Source organism: Limanda limanda, chromosome 8, assembly GCF_963576545.1.
Source record: "Limanda limanda chromosome 8, fLimLim1.1, whole genome shotgun sequence".
NCBI classification, from domain to species: domain Eukaryota; kingdom Metazoa; phylum Chordata; class Actinopteri; order Pleuronectiformes; family Pleuronectidae; genus Limanda; species Limanda limanda.
In genome coordinates, this window is record NC_083643.1 from 16,626,331 (window position 1) to 16,647,681 (window position 21,351).

General features: G+C 41.2%; 4 protein-coding genes across 4 annotated transcripts; 2 read left to right on the plus strand and 2 right to left on the minus strand.

Moving 5' to 3' along the window:
• The first annotated feature begins 1,159 nt into the window (after positions 1-1,159).
• On the plus strand, positions 1,160-4,611 carry LOC133009848 (zinc-binding protein A33-like). Its single transcript, XM_061077390.1, has 6 exons — positions 1,160-1,552; positions 2,156-2,251; positions 2,406-2,636; positions 3,752-3,774; positions 3,856-3,974; positions 4,061-4,611. Exons 1-6 carry the CDS (start codon positions 1,160-1,162, stop codon positions 4,609-4,611), a joined length of 1,413 nt encoding a protein of 470 aa, XP_060933373.1.
• Positions 4,612-4,669: 58 nt separating this feature from the next.
• ighmbp2 (immunoglobulin mu DNA binding protein 2) lies at positions 4,670-12,029 on the minus strand. Its single transcript, XM_061077391.1, has 16 exons — positions 11,830-12,029; positions 11,333-11,415; positions 10,603-10,772; positions 10,314-10,509; positions 10,129-10,226; positions 9,864-10,027; positions 9,509-9,709; positions 9,274-9,424; positions 8,250-8,424; positions 7,743-7,925; positions 7,524-7,642; positions 7,344-7,438; positions 6,996-7,119; positions 6,055-6,879; positions 5,458-5,657; positions 4,670-5,049 (listed from the first exon to the last, which is right to left on the minus strand). The coding sequence occupies exons 2-16, from the start codon at positions 11,407-11,409 to the stop codon at positions 4,852-4,854; spliced, it is 2,976 nt and encodes a 991-aa protein (XP_060933374.1). The 5' UTR covers positions 11,410-11,415; positions 11,830-12,029; the 3' UTR covers positions 4,670-4,851.
• Positions 12,030-12,748: 719 nt separating this feature from the next.
• On the plus strand, positions 12,749-18,016 carry chid1 (chitinase domain containing 1). The gene is made up of 12 exons (XM_061077392.1): positions 12,749-13,113; positions 14,309-14,452; positions 15,433-15,565; positions 15,654-15,698; positions 15,797-15,903; positions 15,992-16,053; positions 16,159-16,248; positions 16,337-16,438; positions 16,534-16,683; positions 16,919-16,999; positions 17,084-17,126; positions 17,234-18,016. Exons 1-12 carry the CDS (start codon positions 13,006-13,008, stop codon positions 17,330-17,332), a joined length of 1,164 nt encoding a protein of 387 aa, XP_060933375.1. The 5' UTR covers positions 12,749-13,005; the 3' UTR covers positions 17,333-18,016.
• On the minus strand, positions 17,604-20,932 carry gatd1 (glutamine amidotransferase class 1 domain containing 1). Its single transcript, XM_061077393.1, has 7 exons — positions 20,752-20,932; positions 20,493-20,569; positions 18,872-18,977; positions 18,663-18,770; positions 18,483-18,574; positions 18,288-18,381; positions 17,604-18,165 (listed from the first exon to the last, which is right to left on the minus strand). The coding sequence occupies exons 1-7, from the start codon at positions 20,798-20,800 to the stop codon at positions 18,050-18,052; spliced, it is 642 nt and encodes a 213-aa protein (XP_060933376.1). The 5' UTR covers positions 20,801-20,932; the 3' UTR covers positions 17,604-18,049.
• Between the last annotated feature and the right edge of the window lie 419 nt (positions 20,933-21,351).

Below are 21,351 nucleotides of genomic sequence, written 5' to 3' on the forward strand. Positions count from 1 at the left end.
GTATTTCATAATATTCAGTGGCTTTATCCTCCATATTCCTTTTTGTGATTTGGTTAAAAAGACGAGATCCCCGCTGCTTAATCAAGGTTCTTCATATACAAAAGGTTTTCTTGAAAAAGTGAATTACACTTGTATAATCAGAGAGTTCATGATACTAAATTTCTTTGTAGTACTCTTATAAAACATGCAATATTAAAATGCATTACTGTAGGAACAAAAAATATTTAAACAAACTATAGCATTTTTTGATTTATTGGATCAGGCAAAGTTGAGAAAAACAAAACTTTAGCTTTAAAATTTGACACGTATTGTTTTCTCTCTTACAGCCTGTGAGTCAGTCCACAGCTTTAGAGAGAGAGCGACACAGACACATTTACCTTTACTGCACCAGCACTTACGTTTCTCCCGCTAAGAACACAGGAACAGGGCCTGGTTCTCAGTTCGGGGGGGTCAGTGCATCCAGGTACTACGACTGTGTGTTTACCTGTCAGTGTAACATGCGGCTACTTTCTTTTCACTGTTTTTTCTTGAGGTGCTGAAAAGATTTTTACCGAAAGCACAGCCGCTCCTCTTTTAACAGTTTAAACTACCTCTGTTTTTAAAGTCCTCCTCAGAGGACTAATGCAGTAATAACTCAGTTTAATTCATGTAGAATTGTTGTTGTTTTTTTTCTAGACACATTGTAGCTGATTTCCATGATTTAGAGTCTTGACTAAAATGCATTTGTTAATATATTTATGCATCGAGTCAAACCATGTTAATCCATGTGTCGAATGTGGAGACATTTCAATATGGGAAATAAAGTACAAGTGAATTTAAGTGTCACTACTTTCTGATTTTAATGCCCTTTATTATTTGCACTTTGTTGTTTTTAAACATTCTTTATATAAACTCAAATATGTATTCATTAAGCATGTAGAGATGCTGAAATATGTTAATTCTTGAACCAAGCAAGTGGCATATGACGTGTCTGTTAACATACAGTATGTGGCAGTCTTGATGCCTTACTAACCAGTCGTACAAGTTCACCAACATTTAGGGAGGTTCCAGCTGAAGGGTTCGAGGTAGGACTAGTACCTGTCACTACACCTGAGGAGCAGGAAGTCCTTTTTGTTTCCGATAACCTCACTTCACAGGAACTCTTCGACTCCTCACCCCGATGGCAGCAGCGGACCTACTCTACGAAGAGGACCTATTTTGTCCCCAGTGCTCTGAGATTTATTGTGTTCCTGTTCGGTTGAAATGTGGCCATAATATTTGCAGAGTTTGTTTACACAAATTCTGGGAATGGAAGGGATGTCGAGAATGCCCGGTGTGTCGCACTGTGTGTGTCCCTGGGAGGCCTCCTGTCAATCTGACTCTAAAGATAGCAGCAGATGAATATCAGCTGCGACGGAGCAGCGGGGACCAAGACGTCTGTTGTTTCCACAATGAGAAGCTCACACTTTTTTGTCAGAACGACGAGGAGCCTGTGTGTGTCATCTGCCAGATGTCAAAAGAGCATAAAGTTCACGAGTGCGGCCCATTAGAGGAGGCTGCTAAGGAGAAAAAGGTAAAGTCAGAACAGAAGCCAGGGAGTTAATGTGCACAACAGAAGAAACCCAGGATTTAATTACTTGTTGGATGTAATGGTGGATTTGCTGCTACTGTGATTGTAGTTTTAATTTATAGTAAACAATTACTTTCTTTGTTATCTTCAAAATATGTAATTATCTTCTCAATGAATGTAAAATGTCAGAAAGCAGTGAGAGGTGTCCATCACAATGTCAGAGTGGATCTTCAAATGGTGTGAAATGGTAAATAGTCCGTGTTTATAAAGAGCTTCTCTAGTCCTGATGACCCCCCGCTGTGCTTTACAGTACAGGTTTACATTCACCCATCCACACACACATTCATACAGTGCATCTATGTAAAGCTCTTTCTCTATGAGAAGGGGCACTTTGGGGTTCCGTATCTTGCCCAAGGACACGTCAGCATGGGGACTGAGGAAGACCGGTAACAAACCACCGAACTCCTGGTTAGAGAACGACCGCTCTGGCCCCTGAGCCACAGCCGCCCAAATCATTTTGTTGAAATGATGTGATTGATTATCAAGTAAGTTACTTTTCTGTCAACAAACTAATTCCTTCAGTTCTCTGTTCTGTGACCATGCTAGACAGAAATTTCTACCATGCTGGAGTCCGTCAGGAAAAAGCTCAAAACCCTTAACAAGACCGAGGAGCAGTGGAGAGAGACAAAAACCTACATACAGGTAAGAAATGAACACATTCACTAATTTTAGCTTTCTGGGACCTCCATGTTACAGTATTTGGTCTAACTGTTCAAATGTGGAATCCTAGTGTGACCTGCTAGAGACTTTCAGCATCTTTCCCTGCTATAAACAAGACGCTTCCTCCATATCGCAGACCCAAGCTCTTCAAAACGAGAAGGCGATAAAGGAGGAGTTTCAGAAGCTGCACCAGTTCCTCTGGGAGGAGGAGAAGAAGCGGCTGAAGCTGCTCAAACAGGAAGAGGAAGTCAGGACCCAGGTGATGTGTGAAAAGCTGGAAAACATCAAGGACCAGATCAGAGGCGTCGAGTCCATCATCACTGACATTGAGGGAGCTCTCAGAGGGGAGGAGCTAAAGTTTCTGAAGGTAGAGCTACAGAAGTTATTAACAGAATATCATCACAGTTTACCTGTTCAGTCCTGGTGTAAAGAGAAAGGTCGGAACTCAGACTCCAAATCATGAACTGATCCAAGTGGACAAAAGTTCACCACACCAATGTATGTATGTACAAAGAAGCTAGAGTGGATTTGAAGAGCACATACATCTGAAATGACCTGATTGTGTCCTTGATGATCTTAAATATTCAAATAGTTTGAGATTCTGGACTTAAGATGTAATCATAACAAAATTAACTAATGAATCTAGATGACACTTTTAGAATTGAATTACAACTTTTTTTTTCATCAGTCCTCCTTCCAAAGGCTTGATAAGTAAGTCCCCTGAATTTCAATCAAGCTGCACTAAATACCACACACACAGATATCTGCTCTCTATACCTGTCTGATGTGTTTCAGTAAGAGCGATGAATTATTTCCACTCAGGTCGAGGAAAAGAAAAAGAAGTAAAAACGCCCTGTTTCGCAATGAAATAATAATAAAAAAAAGTATTTGATGTACTAATTTTGAGATATTGATTAGTTTGGGATCCTTGAGATCCTTGATATATTTTATATCTTATAGCCTCCATGCTCCCTTTCTTTGGGACTTTAACAATTGTGCAACTTTCCATTGTGCACTTCTTCAAATGTTCATAGCCGTGACATGTTTACCACCAATCATGTGTGTTTGATTTGATCACATCAGTCATCAAACATCCTTTCAAGCCTGTAGGTGTGGGGAGTTCTCACTCAAACAAATGTAGTACAAATCAAGTTTAATTAATCAAAGGCTTAACGTTAGCGTTGTAAACACCAGAAACAACAACAATGCCTTTGATTAACATTTTTATTTTGTTTATTTTAACAAAATAAAAATGTACATGAAGAATCCTCCCTTCATGTAGCTTATATATTCACTTTGGAGGCTGTTGATAAACTGCATTGTGTTTACACTAAATGTTGTTCCTGTCATTTTGTCCAATTGGATCACTGAGGGAACACTCACACTTACGTCTACATGCAATGTGGATTCAACTGTGCTGCCAAGTTTTTTTTCAAAGCCACGCTTAATTAACAAGAAGTATTTCTCTTTGTTCACATAAAGGATTACAAGAAGACAAAGAAAAGGTAGGCACACCCTACGCTCTGCTAAAACCAGCTCCACATCTCCTTTAGACAATCATCTGTAAAATCAATGTGATGTTTCAGGGTCCAATTCAACATCCGAGAGCCGGAGTGTATCAGAGACATCCTGATAAACTCTGCCAAGCACCTGGGGTCGCTCAAGTTCGCGATTTATAAGAGCATGGCCAAGCTAGTCGAATACGGTGGGTGAACAGACAACACGTTATAAAGTTGAATTTGCTCATTCTGTATCAACTTTCAATCTACTGAACTTTATTTACACTTTCAGTTCCCATCACTCTGGACCCCAACACGGCCCACTCCAACTTAGAGTTGTCTGAGGAGCTGACCTGTGTGCAGTACAGCAGGAGGCAGCTGCTCCCCGACAACCCGGAGCGCTGCACCAGCCGCCTGTGTGTGCTCGGAGCCGCCGGCCTCACGTCCGGAAAGCACACCTGGACCGTGCAGGTGGGCCAGAGCAAAGAGTGGTACATCGGAGTGGTCCGAGAGTCCGTCCAGAGGAAGAGCACCGTCTTCCTCAACCCCGCCGAGGGCTTCTGGGTGATCGGCCTGTGCAGCGGAGACGGGCTCTGGGCTCAGACCCAGCCTCCCACCAAGCTGGTGCTGAAGCAGAGGCCTGACAGGATCACGGTGCTACTGGACTGCGACAAGGGAAAGGTGGTGTTCATCAACGCTGCCGATTTGACGACGATACACACGTTCAGAGACCGATTTACAGAGAAGATTTTCCCCTACGTCTCCACAGGATTATATGCAGAGGACAAAATCTGCAGCCGTTTGACAATCTGTCCTCTGACCATAACTCTGAAATTAGAATAGACTCGTACAGGAGACACGTCTCTGTACAAGCAATGAGGACACTGTGTTTCCCATTAGGAGTGTGACAGCTTTAATATCTCACAAACAAGGTACATACAAATCCATGATTCACACACAAAATCCAGTAGCAAACTGAATGACACCAGATCGTATCCAATGTGAGTGATATGTATGTAAAATTTATAACACAAGATTCTTTCAAATATTTGAATCTTGAATTAGAGTTTTAATTCTGTGACATTAACTGTCCTTTTCTTTGGTTTTTGTTTTCCTGTCTGATGCCATATCTTTCAGTTTAGAATCCAGTTTTCTATGCAGATAAGCTTTTTTATTAGGGTCCATGGATTTGTCTTTCTTCCCGCTGCCGGCATAAAGGACGCCTTCTCTGCTTATTCTCATCCGGGCATGAGCCTTGGCTTTGTCTCCACATCCGTGAACCTGAAAAAAAAGAGTTTACAACCCGGTGATTAGATTTGCGGAGAAAACGCAGAACTTCACAATTTTTTGCATTAAAAACTGTTGTCGAGGTGGTGAAATATCAGTATCATTATGGATCTTGTTTTACAAAAAAAAAAAAATCTGAAAAGATGAACATTTATATTTACATCATATGTAAAACAAATCATGTTTTTCCTGATTAAAATAGTAAATATTTGGTTGTATTTGTGTTGTATATCTTATTTTTTATTTATTTATAATTTAAGTTTAGCTGTAAATATCCAGCCTCCTCCAATGTTATATATACTCATATATCAGCCGATATATCAATATCGGCTAAAATCCTCATCAGTCGGTCTCTTCTTATCACTCAAACACCACAACCTGGCTGCAGTTTGTTGCTCTTACCTCTGGTATGTGATGACTGAGACAGTACTGTCTGTTACAGAAGCTACAGAGCTGTCCCAGCATCAGCACAGATGCTTTACACCTGATGAAGCTACACACTCTCTCAGCCTTCACCACGGCGTTGATCAATGTGTCGAAGTCGCCGTCAAGAGCCGCGGCCGCAGCGATGTCACAGGCGCCGGCCTTAGTTTGCTTCTTTCCTGGAAGAAGAATGACAAAGATGGCTTGTTACTCCTGAGCCACAACAATCCAGAGAGAGATGCAAACTTATTGTTTTTTATCATCTTGCAAGCACAATATTTAAAATATCGACTATAATAACATAATAACGACTTCAGATACACACAACCACTGTGATTAATAGAACTCAGCTAATCAAGTTGTGTTTTTACTTTGGACTCTCATGTCATTGTCATTAGGGGGAATCTACATTAACATCAACACAAGGTTATAATCTCGTGCAACAAATTATTTATCTTGTGCACACAAGATAAAAACACATCACCTGTCAGGACTTTGGTGGCTCAGAATGTTACAGAAACAAAAGAGAAAGGTTTCATTTGGCACATGTTAAAAATGAGATGTTTCTAATCAAACCTTTGCTTTTCTTGGATGTTTGGCTCGGAGCTGCTGGGATGTTGTTTTGTTGCTTTTTCTGCTGAGCGTGTTCGTTTCTTTTCTGCTGTTCCCTCTCCATTCGATCTAAATGTATACTCTTCAGATCTAATAGAGGCGGAGCCTGCCGCTCACTTTGGGGATTCCGGCTCGTCTCCTCCTCCTGGATCGTTTCCTCCTCTTCTTCTTCTTCTACTTCTGCGTGTGTCGGCTCCTTGGCAGACGCTGAGTCAAGGGCCCTGGACACACTGATGTACCGGTCCTTTCCTTCACCTTTGCTCTCATGCACAAGGCCCAGTTCCTCCGCGATCTGGTGGACCAGCAGGCGGTCATGGGAGTTGAAGGATGCTGGGAATTGTACTTCGCTCTGATTTGGGTTCTTCCGAAACTTCTCCACTTGCTCTCTGATCTCAGCGTCTCTGTTCTTGTTCTGTTCCATCTTTGTCTGCGTTGACGGGAAGGATTTTGGGTGCTTCTCTGAAGCAGCAGTATTTTCCTTCTTGCTGCTGTTGCTGGATTTCTTCTGTCCTTGCTTCGTCTGATCTTTGACCCTTGGTTTGGTTGATGCGGAGCTGCTGGTGGACACGTTTGTGTCTTTGTGGTCACGGGTGTAATTCTGTGGCACGATATCCTGGAGGTACTCAAAAGCCGTCCTGACCTCACCAAACTCAGTCATATGATCGATCAGGGACTTCAGGAAAGCATGGTTCTTGACGGTCTGTGAGTCGCACACTACAGTGATGTGGCGTCTCGCACGTGTAACAGCCACATTTATTCTTCTGTCCTCCGCCAAAAAGCCAACTTCACCTAAAATTTAAAGAATGAACAAAAAAACGAGTATAAATGCAGATTGATGTTGCTTTGGTCAATTGTCTGAGGAAAAAAATACAACTTTACAGAAAAAAGAAAGAGAAGGAAAATACCTTTTCTATTGGATCGAACTAATGACAAAACCACAGCCTCTTTCTCTCTGCCCTGAAATCCATCCACGGACTTTATCTCCAGCTCTGGATGCCTTGCAGACAGCTTCTGACGCAGAAGATCCACCTTTACAGAGAAAGAGATCATATTTTGCATTATTAGGGCCCGAGCACAGAACGGTGGGAGGCCCTACTGAAATTGTAAGGATTCCGTTTGACTGATCTGATGTGAAAATTAAGCTGTTGTAACATTGTCCAATTGAGTGCTAGTTATATTTATAACATGGGTCCAGTAGTATCAGTTGAGAAAAGGTATACCTTAAAATGCAATTCCTCAAGTAGGTGACTTACTTGTAAATTGTAAGCGGCAATAACAGCTATGTCTCTTGCTTTAACTCCAGCTTCAGTCAAGGCCTTAATGTGCAGATCAACAATGTCGACCTCACCTGAGGACACAGTGCGCTCAGTTAGATCCCATACAAATCAAACAGTTTAAATATTCTGTATTTCTACAATTAAAATAAGACTTACCTTGGTTTCCTTTGGACTGCTCATCAGGGTTCTCCATCTCACTGAGGCCGCAGCCGGACGTGTCGATCAGGAGGAGCGGCGTGCTGGTCTCCTCAACACAGGTCACTCCTGCTAGATCTCTGTTTGGTCAATGACAGCGAATTAAAGAGTTATTAGAGTGAGTTGTTATAAACTGGAATAGAAATACGAGATGTTTTCTATAACTATGCTGCTTCTTACTTTAAGAGATGTTTCTCCACAGAGCTGTGAGCAGTCAGCCTTCCCTGGTACATCTCTTTGGAGGCCCAGTCCATGATGGCGCTGTTCATGCGGTACTGAACCGTCAGCATGCGCACCACCGAGTCCCCGTACATCTGGATGAGTCTCTCCATAAGACTGAGGGACAAGCCTTTCGATGCAGCGCTGCTCGAAACAGAAGGAAAAACGATACAAGTATTTTAACAAAATCTAAAAGCCCTGAAAACAAGTGATATAGAGTCATATCTTTCTCTTCATTGACTTAACTTAATTAACTTGATTAGAAGTGAAAAAGAAATATGATGACAGATGTGGTTTATAGTCCTTTCACCTGTTTGACTTCAACCCTGGCAGTTGCTTTTGAAATCATAAATACTTACAGCTAGGAATAATTGAAGAATAAGATAAATGCTTGAGATCCCAAACTGCTGTTGACAATAATAACAACTAAATCTAAAACGTATAAAAACATAAAAACCTGATCTTTACGTTTGTGATTTGATAGTCGGTGGAAGCTGCTTGTAGTCGCCGGCCAGGACGCACTTTCGAGCTCGGAGGAGAGGGATCCAGCAGCTGCTCTCCAGGGCCTGAGCACACTCGTCTATCACCACCCAATCAAAATGCTCCGCTGGCAGGTGCTTCAGAGGGCCGTCACTACAGGCACCTGAAAATGCAGACAAGTGCTTACTGATTGCCGTTCATCATCACTGCTATGACCAAAAGACATTATTGGGGCCCGAGAACCTCTGGTGGGTGGATTTCTATTGTATTTTGAAGGATTTCTATTTCCCTCTTTATTTTTTTTCAGGGCCTACACATGCTCAAATTCCGACCAAAGTTTGCGGGAAATTCAATACCCCAAAAAGTAATTGTATTATTAATTTGAAATGGGCGTGGCAAAAAAATCTATCGTCCGTCTGTCCGTCTGAATTTTTTATTTTTTTAACAAACATCTATCTGTCTGTTTGTATGAATATTTTTTTTTTTTTTTTTTCGTTGTTCTGTCTGTCCGTATTTTTAATTTTATTTTATTATGATCACAATCCTGACCTGAACAGCTCCATATATTAATATTAGTTCAGGGTCATAGGGCCACCTACTGATCAGTGTGATAATTAAGTTGTTCTAACATTATCCAATTGACACAAAATTACTCACGCTACATCAGAGCCCCTACTTGGACAGATCTATTAGTCTGTACGTAATAATAGTGATGGCGCCACCTACTGGCAACAGGAAGTAAGCTTTGTTTTACAACTATCATTCGATTTATGTAAAATGTTCACAGTGTGATGTGCAATTGATAGCGTGAACCGTAATGACCAATTAGCAGGCAAGGATCGACATCGCATGACTGACGCAGGAAGTGAAGTGTTTTTCCTTGCTGTAGTGCGCAAAACACATGCAACGCAGAGACTTGTGCTTGGTCATTGATCGCTCTCTCCACTAATCTGTGCTCGGGCCCGTTAGTGCTACAACGTAGTTCTAGTCTTCACTTGAGTCCATAACTAACCTGTGTTGGTTGATAACACGACATCAGCACTTTTCAGGATCTGGGCCATGGCTGTTGCTTCCCTGGTTCTCAGCTCTTTTCTCAGCTCCCCTATTTCTCTTCGGAAATTAAATCGCTCTCCTTTCTCATTTTTCTTCTTCTTCATAGTGCTCTTGAAAATAAATAAATTCATAAAATATTACAAATCAGTCGAGGTGGCATAAACAATAGAAGGAGAGCACAGTTAAATACTTACAAAAGCTTTATCCATGTCTTTACGAATGTCAGTGATGATGTTTGCGTTGTCGCTCTGAGCGAGGATGGCATCCAGTGAATGTTTCTGAATGGACTCTAGCAGTCTGGCAGGGTGACCCAACCTCAGGACTTTGGCCTTACACCTTGCCAACCTCTCCACCAAATTATCCACAGCCACGTTGGATGAGGCACAGCACAGGACCTGCACGGACACAACAACCAGATGAAAATAAACCTGTCTAGACGGAAATGCTGCATGGCAAATACAGAAACCCTGACCTGGACACATAAGTATAACTGACTGATCAGTGGAGAAAAAAATTCTTATTCACACTAACACATTTAACTTCTCTTACCTTTTGGCCTTGTTTGACTGCTTGCAGGATTATTTCCACCACGGTGGTGGTTTTCCCAGTCCCAGGGGGTCCATGAATCACAGCTACCTCTCTCTGAGACAAAGCAAAGGTCACAGCTTCTCTCTGGGATTTATCCAGGCTCGGGTTGAAGAATTCAACTTCATCTGATGACGTTTAAAAGAAAGGCAGCAAGAATTAGTCTCATTGATTTGCAAGGTTTTGAAATTATTGTTAACAGAGTGCAGCACAAGGAGCGACCACTTACTTGGCTGTGATTGAGAGGAAGGTTTGGAATCTCCAAAAAGAACATAGATCAGATTGGCCGCTGGTCCATTGCTATATCTGTTTAATGAATTCAAGGCCCTGCGAGCACAAAAAAAACACTTAAGTTGTTTCAAGGTTTCTCAGCAAACTTTTAACAGTATGTGCTAAGAATAGACTCTAACTCACTTTTTCATTCGTTTGTAGGTGACGTCATTTGCTAACTTTAAAAGGCTGTGAAGAGCATCTGTGTCAAAACTGAGCCCATCATTTGAATCATCAAAAGCCACACTGACAGAGGCCTGGCCGACCCTGGTCACGATCCCTGTGCCAATCTGAGAGGCTGCGGTGCAACCACCCGCGTCATACAAGCCAACAATATCACCTGTAACAAAAGACATTTGCAACACATTGAACTAAATATGAAACCAGAGTCACAAAAAAGACACGCATAAAATGTTGTATTTTTCCCTCTCACCAGGCCCAAAGCTGTTGCTCGGTAGAGATGAAAAACCAAGATGCTTTCTTGGCTCTAGGATGACGACTGTGCGGCCGTACAAGCCGGTGGACTGACTTCCTATCTGCAGTTTCAGCAGGCAAACACCTTTGTTTTGAAGATCCTTGAGAGAGATGTTTTCCCGCCATAACCTGGCAGCACAAAACAAGAATGTAATTTTAGAGTGTCAACTGTCAATAATAAGGTTTTGTTATTTTATATTTTGTGATGGAAACATTGTAGGTTATGGTTTGTGTTTAGTATGACCTCTGTCAAGATATTCACCAACATTTACAGTAAGGTCAGTATATAGACGACTTTAAAACAGACATGAAACATCCTTTATGGCTCTGTCTAAAATCTGATGCTTCAATTCTACCGACTGCATCTGAATGATGCTGTCATGTCATTTGCTAAGGCAACCTGAAATGCATGCAGCCCAAAACCCATGACTCTGTCAATGTAGACACCTGCATGTCCATGTCAGTTTTGTGTCTTGGACTTAATCCAGCTTTGGATAAACCAGCCTTGATCATGTCAGGCTGATGATGCATTACAAACTCCAGCTGTGAAGTTTTAAAGGCCTTTTTTATTTGTCAGGGATACACTAAGGAACGGTATTATGGGAAGCGTGGATTCCAATATCTATGGAGATGGATTCGTAGGAGGGAGTAATATGCTCATCGATATTACAGTCTGTTATTTGTCTTACCTGGTCTCCTCTATTTCAGCTTCCCTCTCCTCCTCTAGAAGCTCAAGTGTCTTTGACACAAATTCTTCAACCGCCATACCTCACTGTACAGATCAAAATGATTACTAGTGTAAAAGCACGGTTCCCAAAACATGTCACAAATAGTAATGTATAAGTTACAATTATCCACTAATATAACATTACACTGGTATGATTCTATATGAAGTAATGGCTGGTTTCTCTACTTGTGCAGTAAAATACTATTTGTAATGTATTTTAGTATGAGTATATTTACATTAGTATTACAGTTGACCTCTGTGATACTTCTAGCACCAGTAAGAGCCCTAAAGTAACATGGTACACCAGGTTATAGACGGCTCCAGGTTCATCCTCTCATTCATTCTCATTATGTTCATCTGTAGATACAGTGACACACATGCTAGCCTGTTAGAATGCTAGCCTTAGAACTCTCAGCCTTTTAACTTTAGCTTCGGTAGGAGCTCGACAGTGTCACTCACCTGTTAGTATTTATCTGAAGAGAGATAGACAGAGAGGAACAAGCGACTAGATCATGGTGGTGGAACTCTGTTGTTTCCTCTGGTCCCGGTGAGTTTGTTTACTAACGCTGGTCTCTCTGGCTGAAGAATAATCTTCTTCTACTTCTTTACTCATGGAGGGAGGTAGCCGACGTCAAGAAGCATTACCGCCATCTACTGGATCTACCTCCTCTTCCTGACTCCAGCTGCAATTCAAAACACTTGATTTGTCATCAAAGGGAAATTCTAATGCACAAAGAGCAAAACAAGAGTAAAAACATTAAAGAAAACAAGGATGACATCAGTGCAACGTCCACAGACAGTTAGATATCAGGGCAGTGTACTAAAATAATAAAGTATAAGTGTGTATGAAAGTAAAAGGACGGTGAACAAGATAATGGCTGTGAGAACATAGATAAACACTGAATGATTAAAGGAACAAAGCTCATTAATCCACTTGGGTGACACCACAGGAGCAGTATGGAGGCATGTTATGTTGTTTCCTTATTTTTGTTGTAAGGAGTGGTCACCATTTACCTGAATTGTATTGGATTTGACTGTAACCCTGTTTACAGCTGAAACTCCAAAAGTGTTCTGTGAACTCAAACACTCCACCCCCCCTCCATCAGGTGGTGAGTGGATAATGAGGGCATTTTCATTTTTAGGTGAACTATCCTTTCAACTTCTATGGTTCTGATGAATGTTTCACAATAACAAACCTTCGTGATCACCTTGGAAATAAACTCGCGTGTAGACGAGTAGACTTTATTTGAAGGTGCGATACAACTTGAAACAGTCTGTGCGCGCTCCCGAGGCCGGCAATCAGTTTCTTGCAGACGATCACTTTTTGCCACAACACCTCCCGGAAGTCTCCTTCGCTCCAAAACGTTTATTTTGAAAAGACCACAATGCGGAAGACGCCCAGCTCGGCTACAGAACACGTTGGACAAGTTGTCAGTGAGTCTGGCTCCAGTCGTTTGTTATAAGTTCGTGTTGACTCCGTCCGTCGGGATGAGTGGAGCCGGTGTGGCTCGTGGTTCTGTGTGATTCCAGAGACCATGCTGCCTTTCGATCAGTCAGTCCGGGAGGAAGCTGCCAACCTGCAGAGCTAAAACCCACCTACCACTCTCAGGGATCATTTCACTGCCTTCATCAGACATGAGAGCCACGTTGGTGCTGCTGCAGCTCGTCTCCTGCTGCTGCTGCCTGGTCACCGCCACTCTGTCAAAGACCGATGCCAGGAAGTCTCACAAATCTGAGGCCCAGGTGAGTAACTTCAGCTGCTCAGCTCCACACTGGCTGTGAGCTGCCAGGTCAGATCCTGCTCATGTCCCTGTGTCCACCTGCAGGTAGGACTGCTCATGTTCCAGTGTCCACCTGCAGGTAGAGACTGCTCATGTCCCTGTGTCCACCTGCAGGTACTGGTAGAGACACTCGCGTCTCTGTGGTCAAATCAGCCGACACAGAAATTCTACTGCGCGCATATACTGACATTTTTGGTAAACGCATCCAAAACGTTTTTTTTTTCCAAACTGTTGATATGGAGCATATACAAAATGCATAATTGAAAAGGAAATGGATTGGATTATATTCACAAGAAGTATAAATCGTCTCACGTTTCATTTTTTATGATAAGCATTTTGACTGTATCAATTTAGAGATTTTACAAAATAAGTCACACATTTTTAGCTTCAAGTAGCTAATTTCTATATATTTCAAAGTACTGTTAAAATACTTTGATCAATAATTCCAGAGAGGGACTGATATGCCTGTGTTCAAGACCTCTAAAACTATCAATGTCCTGAATATTAAACATTTTTACTGTATAGATTTGGAGATTTTTCAAAGGAAAGTCCAACATTTCAACTGTGGAATATATCATTTCTGGATATTTCAAAGTACTGTAAAAACTCTGATCAATAAGTTGAGAGAGATACTGATATGCCTGTGTCCAGGACCTCTCTGACTACCTACTTACTGAATACCAAACATTTGTACTGTATAGATTTGGAGATTTTTCAAAGTAAAGTCCAGCATTTTCACTGAGGAATATATAATTTCTGGATATTTCAAAGTACTGTAAAAAAAAACTTGTACTGCAATTAAATACCATTTGTATTTTGTTATGTATATGAGTATTTTTACAGCGTGTTATAGGTAACGTCTGTGATGATTTAATTTAAGTTAACTTTATAAATTAAATTTAAATCAACAACAAACGGTTCCCCCCCATTCTTTTCTCTTCTTTATATTTGTGTCATATGTTATTTTATAATGCCCTTTTTTATTTATCCTAACGAATATGTGTTTATCGATATGTCTGTTTATTTAACTCCACTGTTGCGTTAGCTGATTATTTCCTGTGTTGATCACATGCTTGTAATACTTGGATGTGTACATGTTTGTAAATAAAGTTGTTCTGTGTGCTCTCCTCTCTCCTCTCTCCGACCCGACTGTTCAGACGTCTGCAGCTGATCTATCTGTGCTGGACAGAGGCCTGGTTGTGTCGGACACGCAGTGGAAAGACATCGTGAAGGAGGAGAAGAGACACTCTGCTCTCATCAAGAAAACATTTCCAGGAGCGGTGCTGGGATATGTCACACCTGTAAGTCTGAAATCCATCTGCCAACATAAAAGTCTGACTTGTTACAGTCCTCACTTGTGGCCATGAAAAGTGGCCATGAAAAGTATCATTTCATTTCAGGATGAGGATATATCGGAGGAGAAATCCTCAGTACTCGTTCGGTGCAAAATGCATTTAAAAGTTAGCAAAGCTTCATGATTTAATCATATGACTTGGCATTTATATTAAAAAGAATGCAACATTGATAAAGCTGAAAATAGTCGAGAAATCTATTTTTTTTGGATCATTTCATATTTGCTGATTTCAGCGTCTTCACTGTTTAGAGTGTCGTGGCAATTTCTACAATCCCACTACCAACGAGGAAACGAGACACATAATTCTCTTACAGTATTGTCACACTTTAATGCTCAGAGCATGGTACATACCACAGGGTTGAGTCTGTAATATGCAAACCGATAGAAACCAGTTCACAGTCTTTATACATTTGGCTGACCACTCCCATGCTGGACGGGGTGTGTTAAACAGGAAAGGTTGAGATTCTTTGATCACATGAATACAACAATCTAGCAATCAGGCCAATATGCATTCAGTAGTAAGGGGCTGTGTCGAGAGGAAATCAGGTAACAGTGTCTATGTTATCAGGCCAATAAACATTCAGTTTCTACAGGAAGGACGGCATGATCAAAGAGAGGAAGCAGTCTAATGAATTTAGTTACTACAGGAGACATAGCATAATCAAAGAGAGAGAGGAAGCAGACTAAATGCATTTAGGTACTTACAGGAAACATTTAGTGTAGGGATTTCTAACATGATCAATCAAAGGGGAAATAAACATTTTATTATGGTCAATTGTTATATTTCCTTTACAAGAGCAACCACGTCTTTCATTGGAGTTGTTGGAGGAGGAATAACCGTAGCATCTAATACCTGAAAAGACGTGCACCCGTCCTCGAACGTTTGTCTTGTATCTGAACTGCATGTTTTATTCTCCTACCCTGCAGTGGAATTCTCACGGTTATGACGTGGCCAAAACGTTCGGCCCCAAACTGACCTCAGTGTGTCCGGTGTGGCTTCAGCTCCGCCGACGTGGACACGAGACCTTTGACGTCACGGGGATCCACGATCACGACACAGGTAGACGGCCCACAGCACTGACCTCACAGATACTAAACACTCCTGTTGTCTTCAGCACTTAGTAAGGGATTTTTTTTGGTCTTTGCAGGATGGGTCAAAGCTGTGCGCAAGTCCAACAAAAAAGTCAGGATGGGTCAGTAAATATCCAACCCCACAACTCGTATCTGTTCATGTGGGTCAGCCTGTGTGCTTTAATAACTCATTGTAACGCTCCATGTTCTGTGTCGTCAGTGCCTCGGCTGTTGTTTGACGGCTGGTCTTACCAGGACTACATGAGCGTGCTGGGGAGTGAGGAGGAGATAGAGGAGCTGGGCAGTGAGCTGGTGGATGTTGCGAAGGTGATAAAAGTGTCACATGTATCTATAACTCTCATATCTCAGTGTGCAGTGTTTGTGCAGTTTATCTTATGATGCTGTGTCCTCGCAGACTGAAGGATTTGACGGCTTCACCTTGGAGCTGTGGAGCCAGCTGGGCGGCAACAAACGAAAGTGAGTTATTCTAACAGCAGCACAGTATTCTCAAAAACTGTAATAACACCTCTGAGGAAGCGTTAGGGTTAATGACACTAAACGTGTTCAATCTTCTCCGAGCAGGGAGCTGGTGCATTTAGTGAAACACATCTGTGAGACTTTGAAGGCTAAAAGATTGGACTGCATCCTCGTCATCCCTCCTGCAGTGACAAGGTGAAGGAAAGAAGTGTATTTTCATTGATTATAAATGTTAAATTCTCGCCGAATAACCGTTGCATTTTAATTGTTCCATCCTGATCAGTGAGGGGCAGCCGGGTATGTTCGGCAGGGAGGAGTTTGAACAGCTGGCTCCAGTAGTGGATGGATTCAGCCTCATGACGTACGACTACTCCAGCGGTGCCAGGTGAGCGCTCATGTGACGTGGGTTCATGAGGGAGAGACGGAGATGTTACTGTAACTGAGGAACTGTTTTTTCTTATCTTTTGTTTTTTTCAACAGGCCAGGGCCGAGTGCTCCGATTGCTTGGGTGAGAGACTGTGTTCTCCAGCTCGCACCCGACACCCAGTGGAGGCAGAAGATCCTGTTGGGACTGAATATGTACGGACTTGATTTTGGAAGTCAGGGAACAGAGCCCATCCTAGGAGGAAGGTAAGAAAACACAAAGACTGCTGGAATAAGTTGACATACAAGCAATCAACATGTTCAAATCTTAAAAATGTAGAATTCTCCACTAATTTGCACTTGTAAAACAACAAACTTTTTCTTCTAAACCTCGTTCTTCCTAGTAAAAACTTGACGTCTACATTATTCACATGGTAAAAGGTCAGAGATGAATAACAGATGCCAGAACAGAGGCCCAACAATTCTCTTTGATTTTCCGCAGGTTCATTGAGCTCTTGCGAGAACACAGGCCCAAGCTTCTGTGGGATGAGTATTCTGCAGAGCATTACTTCACTTACAGGAGGTAGTAATAGTACGAAACTTTGAATGTGCACATCTTTGCTTCTGGCATCATTTAACAATATATGTCTCCATTCTTTGACTTTAGGAGCAATGCAGCTAAACATGTGGTTTACTATCCCACACTGAAGGTAAAACTCAATCTCATTTACTTTCTGTGTAAACAGTCGTAACATTATGTCAAGACTCAACAATTTAACTTGTGTTGGAGGTTAACAATACTTTATTTATTTTACAGTCAATCTACCTAAGAATGTCTTTAGCCTCTGAACTGGGAACTGGAATTTCCTTATGGGAACTGGGACAAGGACTGGATTACTTCTATGATCTCCTATGAGAGTTTGAACTTGTGAGTGAAGACTGAGGCAACTCGGATCATCAGCACGAGGATTTTCTTTCTCGGGAACACGGTGCATCAGAAACACTCTTGCTGGTGCTGGTATTGTTTTTCTTTTTTTCCCCGAGCAACAGGAAATGAAATGAATCCTGAAATGAGCCGCTAACAGGGTTCAGTCAACACTCTACCAGTACTGAAAGTGTTGACAGGTTCTGCCTTTATGAATGAAACATGGGTTTGTTTATTAAAACGGTACAAGCAGCAGCCGATAGGTACTTCAGTATGTTTTATTCCTGTTAATCTGTGATGGTGCGTAAATTAAATCAAATCGTACAGTTCAGTGCAATAACACATCTCCATCCAGCAGAAGGAGCATGACCATCAGTCTGTACAGAATTTAAATGAAGGGGTCTATTTTTGTTCAGAGACCTGTGACCAACCATCCTGTGTCATGCTTTAAACATCCACCATCAATAAGCATCTGCTTCTCAAAAAAGTTTTCTGTTGTTTCAAATCTTCAGATCAAAATGTTTAATTGTGCAAATTTTAATAGATTTATAACGACAGCATTGACAAGTGATGAAGTTGTATTTACAGTGTGACCAGACGTCTGTACTGACTCTTCCAGTATTGGTCTGAGATGAATGTTTGTTCAATGACTTGAATATAAATGTGAAACAATAAGCTGTTGTCCTCCGGATCCACATGTTTCTGTTTTTACTTGGCGCTGCAGAGCAGGATCAGATTGTGGACAGCGAGTGAGGTGGACTGCAAGTTCTGACCCGTTATCAGGTGTCTGTCTATGACCACATGCACAGCGTCTTCTTGACTTGCTGGAAAACAGGAAATAAAGAAACAAGAGAAGGGGGAGGGGGGTGTTAGTGTAGTTTTAAAAAAAATGCAGATTAAGTATTTTACCATGTTAGTTTAGTGTTTGCTCTGCAGGTCAGTGCACCTGTGTATGATCCTCCACTGTCTTTCACAAAGTCCTCAACGATCAGGGGCAGGTTGGCGAAGTCAGGCCTCCGCACCAGCTCAAACACTGATGGCTTCAATATAAACAGTTTTTGTTAATTATTACACTGGAGGCATATATATATATATATATATTTGAGTGTATAGTCTTCATGTTGACTTATGGAAAACGAACCCCTGTTAAACTGTAACCGTCGAAGATCCACCTCTGTCCCTCTGTGGCACAACACAGAGCCGACACTCCCTGTCCCACCGCACAAACAGGCTCTGCACACACACAAACAACAACCAGTATCTGAACCACCATCTCTGCAGCAAACCCACAGTTTAATGCCTGACTGAGCCTCACACTCACTCTGTTGAGAGATGAAGTGGGTGAGGATGCGGTGCAGGGAGCCGCTGTGTGCCAGGTCGTTCAGCGCTCCGGGGCAGTCTGGGATGAGCAGCGCCTGGTATCGGGCACCTGCAACAAGGTCATGTGATGACATGTGAGTGAACTGAGTCCAACCAGCAGCAGCAGCAGGAATGAAAACAGACACGCGGCCATGGAATGAATCTTCTCACCATCTATAGATTCAAGTTTGGCCGGTGTTGCATAAGGTTTCACGTTGAAATCCTGCACCCATCTGGCAGTGGTTTCATCCACTCCAACAAAGTCTATTGGCTTCCCCTGAAGGTCAGAGGAAAACACGGATATTCATCACGTCAGTAAGATCGATGATGTCCAGGTCTAAAGTCTATAATGATGAAATATTTACTTGAGGTGAAACTACTGTTTAAAACCAATATTTTATTTATCTTAGATAAGATTAGTGTTTCTGTAATAGAAGTACAAACATGGATGCACTATTCTAATATATTTAAAGGCTATTCAGTTTTCCAAAAGGGATTTAAAGGGAAGTAGATTATTTTAGTAAGACGATAAAATTGGACCCTAAGCGTGCTTGAAAATAAGGCAGCTTAAGAAAAACTGCCAGACTGATATTTTGAGCTCCATTATTTTTTAACAGTTTAATAATAAAACTACTGGTGCTGGTGACATATTTTAATATCATTCTATCAGAAGTATATTTACTGGTAACTCTTCTGATTAAGGATTTCCTGCCTGGTAAAACTGGGTCAAACTACAAGAAACCCAGCAGGAAATGTCTCAGTAAACGGTGACCACAGAGATCAGCTTAGTGTGCAACCATCCTTATTTACACACAGTATGTAACTTATTCATGTGGATGTGAAGAGCTAAGACAATTATTTAGATAATCCAGCCTGTTGAGGTCTCAGTACAACAGAGGACGCATTAGAAGAATTTACTAATTAAGCAATACAATTATTAACTAAAAATATCTGCAGAACAATCAATGAGTACATTTAAAAAAGCAAATAATTAAAAAATACACATAAAACTCTTTTTGAAATAACAGTCTCTACAGAAATAAATAAATAACTGGATTCACAAATTACATTAAGAATAAAGATTTTAATCAGGCCTTCAAAGGGGAAATTTACTTTCTTTTTCATTTGCATTCATTATCCTACTATCTATCTGATTTGCTCACACATTGAGCATCTCCCTTTACATTTACTCCTCAGAGATAAAACTAAGCAAATGAACCAAGCACAATGGATATGACAGCTGGTGCATCTAGCAAGTGCAGCTCTCTAACCAATCAGAGGGCTTGTTACTGATTACAGATTGTTATTTTGTAATTCTTTAAATTTCCCATGAAATATCCAAAAATTAATAACAATTTAATATACACATTTACATAGTAATATATTATATTGTTAACAACTGTCTTGAATCTTATTTTTCTTTATGGTATGAGGAGCAATTTTTGGGACAATTGTGGCTTCAATACATGTTAACTCAAACATTGCTTTAATAATGGCTAATGACTGATCTATTAGACTTAAATTATTAAATACATCCATTAATTACAGCTTATAAACTCTTTGAGACAGCGGTAACCCCGTCTCACGTTAATCTCCGTATTCTACTGCCTGTGTGTTAGTGTTAATTTCTTATTTGACACCTAGAGAATGAGCTACTTTATTTTAGGTTTTTCATATTTTTTTAATCTGCACTACAGACACACATCCCTGAACATGATGAAAAATAGATTTAGCAGAAGTTAACATCTGGTGACTCTGTACTGTTTTAAATAAAGTTATAACTGAGTCCTACCCCCGGTGTGGCAGTCTGGAGGTTAAACACCGAGCTGCAGAGAGTGAAGCACTGATGGAAGGACTTGGCGGAGACTCCTGAACAAACAAACAAACAAACAAACACACACATCAGCATCAGGAGGACATCTGGAAACATAAACAGCTGCAGACTGTTCAGCCACATGTAAACAAGTAATCACATGAAGAACAATTGATATGTGGCAGTGTCCGTTTGGTTTCTCTTCCTCATTGTGCAACACGTAAGGAGACCCACTCACCCTGAGGAGAGGAACTGGCCACGATCAGACACGTTGGCTTTGCGGACATGTCGATGATCTTTATCTTCCCTCCTCATGAAATGTTTCTGTCTCTTTGAAATGAATAAGAAGAGAAATGTCGGGGGAGTGCTGCAGGAAATAATTAAAACACACGAGGAAGAAGTCCTGTCAGCTGACAACAACATCCGCTCATGGGATTTCAGAATAAAAGTCAAAGGAAAGGGAGTAGATGAGATGTGACCCTGACAGGGAAGTGGAAACAAACCTTCACATGATTGTCTGATTATTACAGCAGAAATGTAAGACAAGTATATCTGATGATTTATTTGTCTTTAAACATTGTTAACCCTTTGATACACAACATGGGTCAAAAGTGACCTGATGGAGTTTTAATTGTAAATATCTTTGCAATTAATTAGTTTCATCATTCAGAATTCCAGGAATTCCTCAATTAACTTCTTTTTGATCATCACAAATTCTTATTTTCATTTGTCCTTTTTTAACCCTTTGATACACAAACCATGCAAACCCCTTCTAAGGCACAACATGGGTCAAAAATGACCCGTATTGACCTACTATGTTATTTCATTTCACGGCTGA

What these genes read in the sequence shown, in the direction of transcription:
- LOC133009848 (XM_061077390.1), top strand. Translation starts at nt 1,160, where the DNA reads ATGGCAGCAGCGGACCTACTCTACGAAGAGGACCTATTTTGTCCCCAG. An exon ending in AGACAAAAACCTACATACAG is followed by an intron (nt 2,252 to 2,405) that starts GTAAGAAATGAA and finishes TCCATATCGCAG; the next exon opens with ACCCAAGCTCTTCAAAACGA. An exon ending in AGGAGCTAAAGTTTCTGAAG is followed by an intron (nt 2,637 to 3,751) that starts GTAGAGCTACAG and finishes GTTCACATAAAG; the next exon opens with GATTACAAGAAGACAAAGAA.
- ighmbp2 (XM_061077391.1), bottom strand. Translation starts at nt 11,409, where the DNA reads ATGGCGGTTGAAGAATTTGTGTCAAAGACACTTGAGCTTCTAGAGGAG. An exon ending in CCGACTATCAAATCACAAAC is followed by an intron (nt 7,926 to 8,249) that starts GTAAAGATCAGG and finishes TGTTTCGAGCAG; the next exon opens with CGCTGCATCGAAAGGCTTGT. An exon ending in AACATCCAAGAAAAGCAAAG is followed by an intron (nt 5,658 to 6,054) that starts GTTTGATTAGAA and finishes TTCTTCTTCCAG; the next exon opens with GAAAGAAGCAAACTAAGGCC.
- chid1 (XM_061077392.1), top strand. Translation starts at nt 13,006, where the DNA reads ATGAGAGCCACGTTGGTGCTGCTGCAGCTCGTCTCCTGCTGCTGCTGC. An exon ending in CTGGGCGGCAACAAACGAAA is followed by an intron (nt 16,054 to 16,158) that starts GTGAGTTATTCT and finishes TTCTCCGAGCAG; the next exon opens with GGAGCTGGTGCATTTAGTGA. An exon ending in TTTACTATCCCACACTGAAG is followed by an intron (nt 17,127 to 17,233) that starts GTAAAACTCAAT and finishes TTTATTTTACAG; the next exon opens with TCAATCTACCTAAGAATGTC.
- gatd1 (XM_061077393.1), bottom strand. Translation starts at nt 20,800, where the DNA reads ATGTCCGCAAAGCCAACGTGTCTGATCGTGGCCAGTTCCTCTCCTCAG. An exon ending in TCCAGACTGCCACACCGGGG is followed by an intron (nt 18,978 to 20,492) that starts GTAGGACTCAGT and finishes TCTGACCTTCAG; the next exon opens with GGGAAGCCAATAGACTTTGT. An exon ending in CAGTGGAGGATCATACACAG is followed by an intron (nt 18,166 to 18,287) that starts GTGCACTGACCT and finishes CCTGTTTTCCAG; the next exon opens with CAAGTCAAGAAGACGCTGTG.